Raw genomic sequence first — 13,087 nt, 5'->3', positions numbered from 1 at the left:
TTTGTTTTGCTTTCTTCCCCATTTGCACCAGGTGTAAGAGACACCACCTTTCTCAGTAGTCTTGTCTTCCTTGTGGAGGCGTTTTTCTTGACCACCTCTGGCAGGACTGCAGCCCTGGCTGAGTTCCCTGCAGGGTCCAAGTATTTGTGTGTTGTATTTGATGAAAACAAATGTGGCCTTTGGAGTCCTAGCAGTCCTCTTCCACACTGGAATTGGTGTTTGATGGGCCACTTTCCTGGTTCTGCTGTGTCCAGATGGTTTTCAGAGAAATGTTTGTACACTGGATGGATTCCTGGGAGAGGTACCTTGTGTGTAACAATGGTATTTGTGAGACATGTGGCCTCCTCTGGAAAGCTGATAATTCTCTCTCTTCAATTGCTGATATTCTCTGAGTCAGTATGAATTCTCTCAGATTAAAATCAACAGCAGACAAAATCTTTTTGTGTGAAGTTTCTCTGGGAGTGAACAGAACTTTCAATTTTTGTCATATATTCCTGTGTCTGTATGCAATGATTATTTTGTGATGCATAGAAATCACTGATATTCAGCAGGTCAATACCTGGTCCTCCACAAGGACACCAAAGCTGCTGAAAAGGGTAGGAGTCTCAGTTAAACAAGTATGTCTATTAGTTTCCATTCTTTTTGCCCTGGAATTTAACATAAACATGTTAAATACAATAAGCACATTGTTTCCTTTTGTAACAGTAGGATACCATCCAGCCAGGTAATCATGTTATTGATAAGTTATCAAGTGCCTGTTTTCTGAAAGGGAAAGTAATGCAAATGCCATTCAGTTTCCAAGGCCAGAGGAAAGCATATTCTCCATGCACTCCAATTTCACTGATTTTTTTCATCTAGATGCCACTTTCCTGGGTTTTTAGTCATGAGTCTGAAATGAATGTAGTTATAATGAGTTTTGCCTATTATCAGAGCATTCATCAGAAAGACAGACAGTGACTGCAGTGTAGTAGATTATCCAAGTGTTATGTCTTTATGCAGAATACATTTAATGACAAAAGTTTTACTGAGAGGAATAGTTGAATTTTAAAATCCACCTTTTTTCCTCCTACTCTCCCCAGAGCTGTGACTGAGAGTATAAACCAGCTCATCACACTGTGCACCCAACAAGCTCCCGGGCAGAAGGAATGTGATAATGCACTCAGAGAACTGGAGGTATTACTATATTTCAAAAGTTCCTATAAATAAAAATGGACCCTTGTAAATGTCTGTTTTCCTTGTATTCTGTGTCTGAATAGCTCCTGTTACTGTCTTCTCACTTTATCTGTGGCAGGGATTCTAACTGTGCACAAGGTGAGCATGGAGCCCATGTAAACATCTTGTAGGTTTGGCCAGAATGACATTTGCTACCCTGTCCCCATCCCCTCTGTCCTGCCCTCCAAAGATACACTTTAGTCCCTATTATTCATACTTACTGTTACTTAAGGAAGAATCATGACAAGATGGACATTTCTACTACCACCAGTGCACTGGAGGGAGCTGCAATATCTTGGTTTTTCCACTTGCAAGATGTTGTTGCTGACGTCCCGCTTTAGGATGTGTTTGCAATCTTCTACCTTGACCTTTCTTAGTGTGGACTTTTAATGCCTTGTTTCTGCCTTCCCTGTCAAACTGATACAATGGGTGTGTCAATACAGGCTCTTGCAAGACACCTTCTTTATCCTGAGTAAAAGGTTTGGCTGGCTAAATAATGGGTCAGTTGAAAGACCTCCACTGATCACAGACAGGGCCACTTTCAGTAGTAGGAAATAATATTTTAATTTAAACTAGATATTTGTTGTTTACTGTCAAGGTCAAAACATCAAGGGGTGACTGGCCTGTGTCAAGAGCATAAAATACCATTAAACTTTTTATTTCTAGCTCTTAGTATCATAAGGATACAAAAGTCATTCCAGGATATTGTGAGTTTTCTTAATATGCAAGTCCACAGTTATCATCCCAAAATGTTATAGGAGATCCCCTAGGAGCCACTTTGTCCTCCTGAATTTTTAGCTTCCTAAGTGTTCTCTCCTTGGTCACAGGGAGTGGCAGCAAATCCAAAGAATAGAAACCAGGAAATCAGGCTGTAATGTGAAGGAGCAAGCAGGGGGAATGAAGTGCTTTTCCTCAGGACTTCCTGAAACACTAATAGGGAGAGATGGGTGCAATGGCAGGGATGTGAAAGGTGAGAATCTCCAGCTGATAAACCATGGAAAACTGAGAGCTTAGAGAAGAAATGTAGGGCAGAATAGCCTTAAAAGCCCTTACAGAGGGTTCTGTGCCAATAGCACAGAATGGCACATGCTGCCATGGATTGTCAGCAGGGCCAGCAAAGGGCAGCAGGAACATCTGTGGCATGTTGAACTTCCCAGAGAGAGTGAGTTAGTGAGAAAAGCCTGGATATATGGAATTAGATTAATTTCTGGAAAAAGGGAAACCAAGGCAAAAGCAAACAGTCCTGAAATCAGACTGGAGGCTCATATCAAAGTAACTGGAGAAACCAATGAAATTTTAGAAGTCTTAATTTTTAATTTCTCTTTACAGTGATTAAACTTTTGCTTCTTCCCTTCATTTCCTGAAGTCATCACATACTATTCCTAGTCTTTCCTGGGCTTCTTAACTACTAAAAATCCTTGTTTCTATAGGAAGAATGTGTCTCAGCATGGATTTTATACTGTCAGTAGTCTCTGTGGCCTACTTTGAAGACGCTGGAAAACTGTTTTTAGAGAGGACCTTATGTCTAACCTTCCATGAGGTAGCTAAACTTGCCCAGAATTGCAGCTGAAAAGAGTACCATGGTTGTTGCAGTAATTGCCAATGTATGATAGTGAGAAGTTTGTCCTGGCTTGTGTTTTGCCATTCTGTCCCTTATATGCTGAAGGCCTCTGTCCCCAAAGCAGTGTAAGTGCTGTAGGAACCTGGTTTGCTTTTCAAGTAGTTATTTAATAGAGCACAACATGAAGAGATGCTGCAATGTTAGTGAGAACTGACAGACAGAGACAACTGGAAATTGCTTTCTAGACACCTCACCTTCTTCTCTTTTTTAATTGCTGTAAGGCTTTAAGACAAACTTTTACAAAGCAACAGCTGAGCTGTTAAATATACTGTAGGTGTCTCAGTAATATGTTAAAGTTAGAAGCTGTGTTACCAGAAAAGTCCAAGTGTTTAAAATCATGCCTTGATTTCCTTTCGGTGGAAAGGAAATGTCAGATACAGCTGCTAGTATCTTTCTCTACTTAATTGATTTCACTTTCATCAGAAGGATTGCAAGTCTTTTCAGCATGATATTTGGCAGTAAAATAGTGTTCCTTAAGACTTGAAAAAAGGTGTGCTACAGATATTTCTATGTATAAAAGAATTAGCCTCCTACATTTTGCAGCTTTTTACAAGTTCTGTTATCTAAGAGCATTCATTTTTCTCAATGAGTATGTGACTGATTGTCACATTGTTATATTCAGGACTCAGAATCACGTCAAAAAAAGAATTTAAACCCAACTATATGTAGTTTCCTGACAGAAAATCTTTCTGTGTTGGGGGAATCTGTTGACACTGTAAGAGGCAGACAGGTGGTGGATGTGTACTCAGTTCAGTAACCCTTTGTGTTTCCAGACAGTGCTCAACAAATGGCAACTGTTTTTCTTATCACTTCTTTAAATCTGTTTAGGAAATTTAAAATAGTACTGAAAACATGAGTCACACTGTTAACACCTGACAGAAAACCAGATTGCCTCATGTCAAGCTGAGCACCTCTGACCATATATCACTCATCACAAACACGAGGCAAACCTGAACTTCCAAGGGATTGGTGGTGCACAAACATGGAGTTCCCACAGCTCAGTTCCTGTCGGGTGTGGTTTCCTGCATGGCACACCCTCACACCCTCAGGGCGTGTGTAGCTTTGGCTGCTTGCTGGAGACATTAGGAAATTTAAAATAGTACTGAAAACATGAGTCACACTGTTAACACCTGACAGAAAACCAGATTGCCTCATGTCAAGCTGAGCACCTCTGACCATATATCACTCATCATAAACACGAGGCAAACCTGAACTTCCAAGGGATTGGTGGTGCACAAACATGGAGTTCCCACAGCTCAGTTCCCGTCGGGTGTGGTTTCCTGCATGGCACACCCTCAGGGAGTGTATAGCTTTGGCTGCTTGCTGGAGACAAACATGTCAAATTACACTGGGATAAGCAGAATAGGCATGATGGTCTGTGTTCTTCTCAGCTCAGTATTTCAGACTCTGTCAATAATCAGTTTCTTTCATTATTTCAGACAGTTAAGGGAATGCTGGATAACCCAAATGAACCTGTGAGCGATCTCTCGTATTTTGATTGTATTGAGGGCGTAATGGAAAACTCAAAGGTAACTTCTTTTTCCCACCTTTGTATCAGTTATAAAATGTGTTTGGATTTTCAAAAGTTTCCACATGCATATTGAATGTTAGAGGTGCAGTCAGTGTTTACAGCTAAAATGTCTGCCACACTCCTTGATAAACTCTGCCTGAGATAGGTCTGTTACAGGTAATTGCAGGTTTTGGTCACTTAGAAGGTGTATTGCCTCAGTAAGAAGTTTTTAATTAAGTGACTGGTACACAATGCTCTGAAAGCTTCTCCTCTCTCCTTTCCTCTCTTTGACATGCACTAGACAGCATGTCATACTTTGGGGTGCTGTATTTTGACTGCAGCTGTGCTAGAACAGCCCAAAGCATGAATGGGAAGGCTGGGCAATGAAATCCCATTGTGTTGTTCTGTGCAGAGCAGCTTTGCCAAATGTCTGAGCAGTCCAGACGCCCCACCACATCAGAAAACCTGTGGGAAACCTCTTCAGTTACTTTTAATCAAACCGTGCTGTACATCTTCCTTTGAAGCTGGCTTTTGTGTCCTTATTATTTGATTTGTTGGAATTGTCTCATATTCCTTCTCTAAAAGAAAAAGAAAGTACCTTATGGGTGTGTGTATCATCTTGCATCTAATGCTGTACTGCAGTCAGAGCTCATTTTGAATTTTAAAGCCATGTGAACTGAATTCAGTGAGGCATAATGTGGGAATTCATGTGCATTCTGACACTGAGATGGTTCCACAAGTCTAGGTGCAGTTTCATTCCCACTGAGCTTCAGTGAGTTTGGTTACAAAGATGATCCTGTAGGTGTCAACAGCATCTGCAGGACTGTCATGCAGTCTGCATGAAATGCACCTGGTGCCAGCTTAGCTGTGATGACTAATGGGTGACAGCAAAATACTGAGGGGTAATTCTGTACCCTCTTAGTGATTTGAGCTGCAGTAGTGCTTCTGTTCCCTGTCAATCCAGTGTCAGTGTGCGTGCCTGAGCCCTCACACCACGCAGAGGAACGTGCCCAGTTTAGAGAAGTCTAAAATTCTGAAGCTAAGTCCAGGGGATTTGTGGGCCAAAATTGGTTTCAGGCCAGCAATTGCTTGCCTCCAAGTGGTAGGAAAGCATATTTGGAAGATAACTTTGTTTTTTTAATTTCTGAGGTTCTTGGAGAATCAATGGCAGGCATTTCCCAGAATGCAAAAACTGGGGATCTTCTAGTCTTTGGAGAATGTGTTGGAGTTGCATCCAAGGCTCTTTGTGGCCTCACAGAGGCAGCAGCTCAGGTAAGAGACTGAAGGATGTAAAGCAATTGAGTTTTTATTTTTTAGCAAGCTCATGTTCTGGGTTTGTAAATCTGAAATTCACTTCCCTGTGGGCAAGCAAGTGATGACTTTGTTTTACACAGTGTGTTCTGTGTATATCACAGAAATTGCACAAACTGCAGGAGGAGCAGAGTGCAATAACATGAGTGTTTTCTAAGGAAGAGAAATGCCATCTAGAAGAAAGCTTTGCTGAGGATAAAGCAAAGCTGCAGCATATGGAATTCAGGTTTGCAGCTCAAGCTCAGAACTATTATATCATAGAGAAATGCACAAAAAAGCCCCAGTTAAAAGTAATGTATCAAGTTCTAGTTTGTAGAAGTTCTTAAGGAGCACTACAAATTTCAGCCATTGTAACTAAGAAGAAACCTGTTTCAGCTGTTCAGATACTTCTGGAATAACCAAAATTCTAAATTTGGGTCTGATCTCTGTGGTTTCACTGGTCTGATAACTGAGTGAACTATAAAGCCTGATACAGTCACCTTGGTGAAGGATTTGGCTGTGGGGGATTGTGCTCTGCATCTGAATACCTCTTCTTGATTTCCCCAAATGTGTAATGCCTCGGTATGGACTAAATCTCCTCCACTTCTAACTCTGAGTTGCCTTACTGGCATATTAAGGTGACAGATAATTCTATCTGTAAGAGATATGAGGAATCTTCAGATATGATTGTGACAGTTCAGTTAAGTTGTGGTTGTTGAGAGGCATGAAACTTATAACTGAGAGAAGGTAAGGTTCATCAGACACTGTGGGCTGCAGTGAGACCAGCAGCTGCAGGCCTGATGGGACCTGCACTCAGCAGAAGTGCCTTTGCTGGATTGCTTTTATAGTCTTGACAAAAACCTCCACTGCCTCCAACCGTGGCTAATACAGTAAATATTTGCCAGCACCTCTAATCTTTAAAGCTCTCTCCATTGGCTGTGCAAGTAACAAGCCATGTTTTCAGGGATAGCAGTTGTCTAAACAGTGGACTATTAGTTTTGTTTCATCTAATTAAATTTCTCAAGTGTAAGGGTATATTTTCTTGGTTTCAGTTGATTCTGGAGATGTATTGCTAAAAACAAATGGTAATTGTATTTCACAGTATGATTTTGAATAATCTCTGTCCACCATGTGCTATGACATATGGCCAGCTTACCAGAGATCCTAGACAGAATTAGCATGATTTACTAGGATTGTTTTCTTCTTTTCCCCATTTGTAGGCTGCTTACCTGGTCGGTATCTCAGATCCAAACAGCCAGGCTGGTCAGCAGGGCCTCGTTGACCCGATTCAGTTTGCGCGTGCCAACCAAGCGATCCAGATGGCTTGCCAGAACCTGGTGGATCCAGCCAGCAGCCCATCCCAGGTGACTGCAGGGAAACGTCCCTCTTGGGACACGGGGCTTCGCTTCGTTCCTGTCCAGTCCAAGGAGTTTTGCTTTGACTCTGCTTCCTGGATTTGGATGCTGACGTTGCAGAGCTGCAGTGTGGTTGCTGTCCCACCCCTCTGACGTTGTGCCTGTTCTGTGCTGGTTTTTACAGGTCTTATCAGCTGCCACCATCGTGGCCAAGCACACGTCTGCTCTGTGCAACGCTTGTCGCATTGCTTCATCAAAAACAGCAAATCCTGTTGCCAAGAGACACTTTGTGCAATCTGCCAAGGAAGTTGCAAACAGCACTGCTAACCTGGTTAAAACTATCAAGGTACAAATGCTGCTTAGTTGTGCTTTCTTCTTCCTTTGTGATTTAGAGGATTTTCTCATTTGGTTTTTTCCCCCCTGTTGAGACAAAATCAGAACAGTTAGAAGTATCTTTTTATTTTCTTGGGTATGCATGGTTTAAAAAATCACTAATTAAATTTTTGAAGATCTGAATTGGAAAAAATGTGTTCAGTGGTGCAACTGCTGAATTCAAATTGAAAAAAATGGGTTAGTTTTAATATTAGGAGAGGCAGCTGGCCCATCCAATATGAGACCCTCAGGATTGATGTATTTAATGAGCTTGCACCATAAGAATCATCTGCAAGCAACTGAATGTGAAGGTTTTTAATGGTGTTAAGTTCCCTAGTATATGGAGATTTTTGGAGCTATTTCTGAAAGCTTTACTTTATCAACAGAGAAAAAAAGGAAATAAATAATAATGGGAACCAAACAGAAGTAATTTATGTTGCTAGTAGTCTCCTGTTAATAGTTGCCTTTTATTTTCCAGATTCCTTCCAATTTGTAGGGGGTAGGTTTTTTTCATACAAGCAGAAGTAATACTTACGAAGCTGTGGAGAATTCACAATTCTGAACCCTTCTGGAAGCCATTAACTGATCTAATCTGATTTCATTAGCTGAAATGTTTATTCTGAGATTGTGAGAGAGATCAATTGACTTGGCTGAAAATGAGAGCAATACATTACTGATTTGCTTAAAACAGAAATAACTAAAAATTTTCAAAATCAGTCTGTAGGAAACAGCCATGTTGACAAACCACAAAAAGGTGGGAGTTGGCCCCTTCCACCCTTTGGAGTGTGAGGTCCTGGGACACTTGAGAGACTTGAGAGACTCAGAGTGCAATGACAGAAAACCTGCAGCAGTTTAAAGTTTAGGGTCAGTAACCAGCTGAGGAAGCAAACACACTCCTGAAAGATCACGTTCTTTGCGTCAATCTTTTTTGGGAAGGAGCTTTCAAATATCATCAACATGCAGTGGTTTAAAACTAGGAAGACTTGAGCCATCTTCTTTCCATTTTGCTAAAGAAACTCGTTCAGACAGAGCTCGATCCCCATTTCATTTCCAGGCGCTGGATGGAGATTTCTCGGAGGAGAACCGCAACAAGTGCAGAATTGCCACGGCACCGCTAATAGAGGCTGTGGAAAATTTGACAGCATTTGCTTCAAACCCAGAATTTGTCAGCATCCCAGCACAGATCAGCACTGAGGTAAGGCAGGATACTGCATTTCCATCTTCCAAAAGCTGAAAATGTTGAATTAATCACATGTTGGGAGACAGTGAGTGTAAAGAGCCCAAAGTATTTCCTTGGATTTCAGGGCATTCACAGGGCATTCTGCTGTGTTGTGTTTAACCTCTGACCTTGACTTTTTTACCAGTAGGATGCAGTTTGGCTACAGTAGGTGCTGCAAGTCTGCTGTTAGCAAAGCCATACAGCACAGGTGATTTGCATATTTTAGTAGCTGGGTTCTTACATGCAATACAATTGTAAATATCCTTTGTTTTCCCTCAAGAGCAGTTTTAACAAGTGGAACCTAGTTACTTCTGACAAGAATTAAAGGGATGTTGCTGTATTTTTTCATTTTTTACCACAAGTTCTCCATCCTCAAACTTGTAAATACAGCAGAATAGAATGTTAAGAGACTAATAAAGGATTCATTGGGTTTGGATTTTTTCCTCAAGGAAAAGAGATAAAAAAGCAAACCCCTCAAGCTCTGTAAAAGCTTTGGAGTAGAGGTCAAGTGTTGTTACTGGCCCTCCAAGGGCTGCTTCCAGCTTTTGTCAGGCTCTGCTCCAGATGGCAGTATCAGATGATGCAGTAGCTGTTGCAATCTTACAGCTGTGGGGCTGTAACTGAAATCTAAATGTGTCCTCCAGGTCTGTGGTACCTGGGTTTATCAGATTATAAAATAAAATAGATACACAGATGATATCCCAGTCAAGAGTCATCAGTCATCACTTGGAGTTAGTAGTCTGACTGGGGAAAGGGCACATCTGTTGATGACAACAATTTTTGTGACAAAGTGTATTTTCAATGATATTTCTGTAGTCTGCAACTGGACTAGTCATTGTTTCTCATTTTTCAGCTGGAAAATGCACTTGTTAACTTGAGACATGTTTCTTAAGTATGTTTTAAAGAAAGCTGTTGAACTGATTGTTTTTGTTCTATTTCTGTGCTGACTATCTGTGAATATAATAATAGTACAATGGAGGAGATTATAATTCCCTTTTAATGCTGTTAATTAAATAGACTTTTAGGAGCAGAAAGTGTGGATGAACTCGAATAATAATTCAAATGTTCTTTCTGTTCTTATACCTTCCTGACCACAGGGATCACAAGCACAGGAGCCAATTCTGGTTTCTGCTAGGACCATGTTGGAGAGCTCATCTTTATTGATCAAAACTGCCCGTTCTCTGGCTATCAATCCCAAAGACCCTCCTACATGGTCTGTACTAGCAGGGCATTCTCATACAGTCTCAGATTCTATCAAGAGTCTTATTACCTCTATCAGGTATGTCTTTTGTAGTAATTGAGCAACTGTTCATAAAGAAAAATGCCATATGGCCATTAGCACTGTGTTATTTTTCACTGATGGAAATTGCTCTGTGATGCACAATATCTCCCCAGTTACACTGGGTGTTTAATCATAATTGATGACTGCAGCAGCCTGCAGCAAAGGGCTGTGTTTGTGTTCTGTTCTCCTTCATTGGTTCAACCCCCAATTCACTCGAAGGTAAATATAATAAAGAATGCTGTGGAAAATGAACACTAGCTAATATTACCTCCATATAGATCATGTACCAACACGCAATATGTGGGAAATAGCTTCTTTTTTTCCTTTTATTTTTTTTAAAGTGCTTCTGTGTGCATTCAGGAAAGACCCTGCTCCTTGCCACTGTGCTCAGTGGAGTGTCTCTGTCTTGCAGGGACAAGGCCCCAGGGCAGCGAGAATGTGATTTCTCCATCGATGGCATCAACAGGTGCATCAGGGACATCGAGCAGGCCTCGCTCGCTGCTGTGAGCCAGAGCCTGGCCACCAGGGATGACATCTCCGTGGAGGTGAGGCAGAGAGCACGGGCACAAACACAGAGTGCTGGACACCCTGCTGCTCAATCACAGCACAATCCACTGCCAGTGAGGGGAGACGTGTCCTTACAGGGGTCTTGCTAGGCAAAGTCATACACAGACAAAAGTGTATCACTTCTTCAAAGAGCCCAAAATCACCAGGGAGTAGTAGGGGTGAAAGTAGTTATTTTTTACTGCCACCCATATATTACTGACTTCCTATGGTGCTATGACAGACTGAGTTTTTGTGGTGCCTTGCCATGTGGAAGCCAGGATCAGTTTCTGAAGATTCTTAATAAATTTGTTTCAGAAGTTGGTCTATTAGTAGAAGTCCAATGACATAAATGTCAATGTTCTTTTTTCTTAATGCCTAGTTTGTCCTTTAGTAAGTGAAATTTGAAGTTGATATTGATGGGTTCACTTTAAGAAAGCTTCCTTCTCTGCCCACTTCAGTGTCTCAGCTCACGTTGAGATTCTCATCTTGGTATTTATGTATTTCCATACTATTGCTTCTTGAAATGACATGTTTATTGGAGTGGTTTCCTCAGGCTGTAACACTGCATATTAGAAACATGTCAGACCAAATGAAGCTGTGCAAAAGAAGTCATTGCAGGAAATGTTATCATTCATTTTATTTGAAATGAAGTTATTGTGTTCACCATGTTGAACTGAAGTAAATGTTACCAAAAATGGCAGTTATAAAGCAGTAAAAGAATGTAACAAAGGGCAAAAATAATTTTTTTTCTCTTGCCTATTATGAGAGTGACCTTAATCCTGATGGCTGCCAAGACATCAAGTGCCTCTGAATTAAAAGCCAGTATTTATGTCTTGACCAGGCCACTAATATGCTTCTAATTTGTTTACTCCTCTCCTGCAGATTCTATTCAGGAGGTCACTCCTCATCTCTGTCCTTCAGAGATGTGACATTTTTCCTTTGCCAGTGTACTTGTCCCACTTGCTTCAAAATCCGAGGCCAAATTTTTGTTCTTGCATTGTATTTTCTGCTTTGAAAAATGTTTCTTCACACTTAAATCAGTGCTCCTGACAATTTTCTGATTGGTACAGTGATACTAAATCTTTATCAGGACAAAAATAGCTTGGGAGTTGTCAGGGGGACCCTTAATCACATTGCAGTGAGAAAGAACACCTAGCCCTGAGTTTGCTAGTGTCAGCACTCTCTCCCCAGATCTGTCATATAAACCTAAGAGGAGCAGGCCCATCTCAGGGTTGCTGTTGTTGAAAGAGGATAAGGGAGAAGAAATGAGCCAGTATGTGAGAAAAACTAGCAGTGTGGATTTCTGCATTCTGCCACAGCAGGTCACTTGAGCAGCTTTGAGGATGTTGGCTGGTCCAAGGGTGATTGTCAAGTGTGGTATATCTGGATGAGAGAACAGCTGTGATAGCAACTGACAATTTCTCTTTCTTTTAGGCTCTACAGGAGCAGCTGACGTCAGTTGTACAGGAAATTGGCCACCTCATTGATCCCATAGCCACCGCAGCTCGGGGAGAGGCAGCTCAGCTGGGGCACAAGGTACTGTGCTGCCATGACAAAGGCATTTGAAATCTTGGACAGCTGAATGTTAGGGGAGACCCCAATTTCATAGCAGTTTCTCTTCCTATGGGAGAGCAGAAGAATACATTTGTAATGAGAAAAAAAAAATGGAATTTTCAAATACTGAGAGCCAAGACCAAATAAAACTTTTTACATTTTGGGCCAGAGGGGAGAGATTCTTATTGAGGTTTTTGGCTAGGGGCTTTGTGTAAATGTCTCTCTCTCCTCTGTTAAGTGGAGTGTAAGTAGAGTCAAACTCATGCTTGTAGGATGTCTGTCCCAAAAAACAAATGTTAGAATGCACATACCAAAAGCATATTTACCATGGTTATTGCAAGAGTTAGAAGTTTCTCAAATAGCAAGTTCTTATCCTGTATATTCTTGAGAGTAAAAACTGCAGTGGCAACAAAGATTGAGAGGCTCCTGCCTTGCCCAGAGGAGATGCTTTTCAGGGATGCTCTTGAATAGCACATGGCTCCTGTGACAGTCTTGAACATGTAACCTCAAGGGACCTTGTGTTTCTGGAGGAGGAGAAGTGTGGCTTTGCAGAGGAGTTTGGCAGTGAGGGGAGACACAATCCCTGGGCACGTGATCCAAACCCAGTGCCATACAGTGCAGGAGCATTGTGCTCCTTGAGCTAACCCACATCCCAGTGGTAAGCAGGGAATTGTTTTCTCTGTTTCACCTGAGAGGTGTGGTTAATGGCTTTCTGGGGTTGTTCTGGCTTTCTTAGGTAACACAGCTGGCAAGTTACTTCGAGCCCCTTGTTTTAGCTGCAGTTGGTGTGGCATCCAAGACACTGAATCATCAGCAACAGATGACCATTTTGGACCAGAGCAAGACTCTAGCAGAATCTGCCTTACAGATACTGTATGCTGCCAAAGAAGGGGGAGGAAACCCCAAGGTAAGGTGGTTGTGTGGCATTAAGGGTGAGAGAGGAAGGCAAGTATGGCAGAAAACCCAGCACGTATCTGCTGTACAGTTAAGGGATATGTTTGCAGTCAAAGTGCCAGTGGCAGCTCTCCTGGTGTCTCCTGAGAGTGAAAACATTTCTCCAAGACAGGATTCCAGTCTTCTTACAGCACTGTGTCAGGGGACACAAAGGGTATGGCAGCAGCTATCT

At 41.6% G+C, this 13,087-nt stretch overlaps 1 protein-coding gene across 14 annotated transcripts in view; it reads left to right on the top strand.

Moving 5' to 3' along the window:
* The window catches only part of TLN2 (talin 2), a 146,173-nt gene that overhangs the window by 98,410 nt on the left and 34,676 nt on the right, over nt 1-13,087 (top strand). For all 14 annotated transcript variants that reach the window (XR_005953697.1, XM_041418350.1, XM_041418348.1 and 11 more), the window contains 10 exons: nt 1,080-1,173; nt 4,273-4,362; nt 5,493-5,615; nt 6,854-6,997; nt 7,173-7,334; nt 8,415-8,555; nt 9,677-9,858; nt 10,274-10,406; nt 11,842-11,943; nt 12,698-12,868. Coding sequence is in view for 13 of the 14 variants with exons in the window: in XM_041418350.1 (XP_041274284.1) it covers nt 1,080-1,173; nt 4,273-4,362; nt 5,493-5,615; nt 6,854-6,997; nt 7,173-7,334; nt 8,415-8,555; nt 9,677-9,858; nt 10,274-10,406; nt 11,842-11,943; nt 12,698-12,868 (1,342 nt within the window). In the remaining variant the exon portion in view is untranslated. The remainder of the gene's footprint in view (nt 1-1,079; nt 1,174-4,272; nt 4,363-5,492; nt 5,616-6,853; nt 6,998-7,172; nt 7,335-8,414; nt 8,556-9,676; nt 9,859-10,273; nt 10,407-11,841; nt 11,944-12,697; nt 12,869-13,087) is intronic.

The sequence above is a fragment of the Onychostruthus taczanowskii genome, unplaced genomic scaffold (genome assembly GCF_017590055.1).
Source record: "Onychostruthus taczanowskii isolate IOZ18803 unplaced genomic scaffold, ASM1759005v1 scaffold6, whole genome shotgun sequence".
In the NCBI taxonomy this organism is placed as follows: domain Eukaryota; kingdom Metazoa; phylum Chordata; class Aves; order Passeriformes; family Passeridae; genus Onychostruthus; species Onychostruthus taczanowskii.
This window is presented reverse-complemented; position numbering and strand designations above follow the sequence as displayed.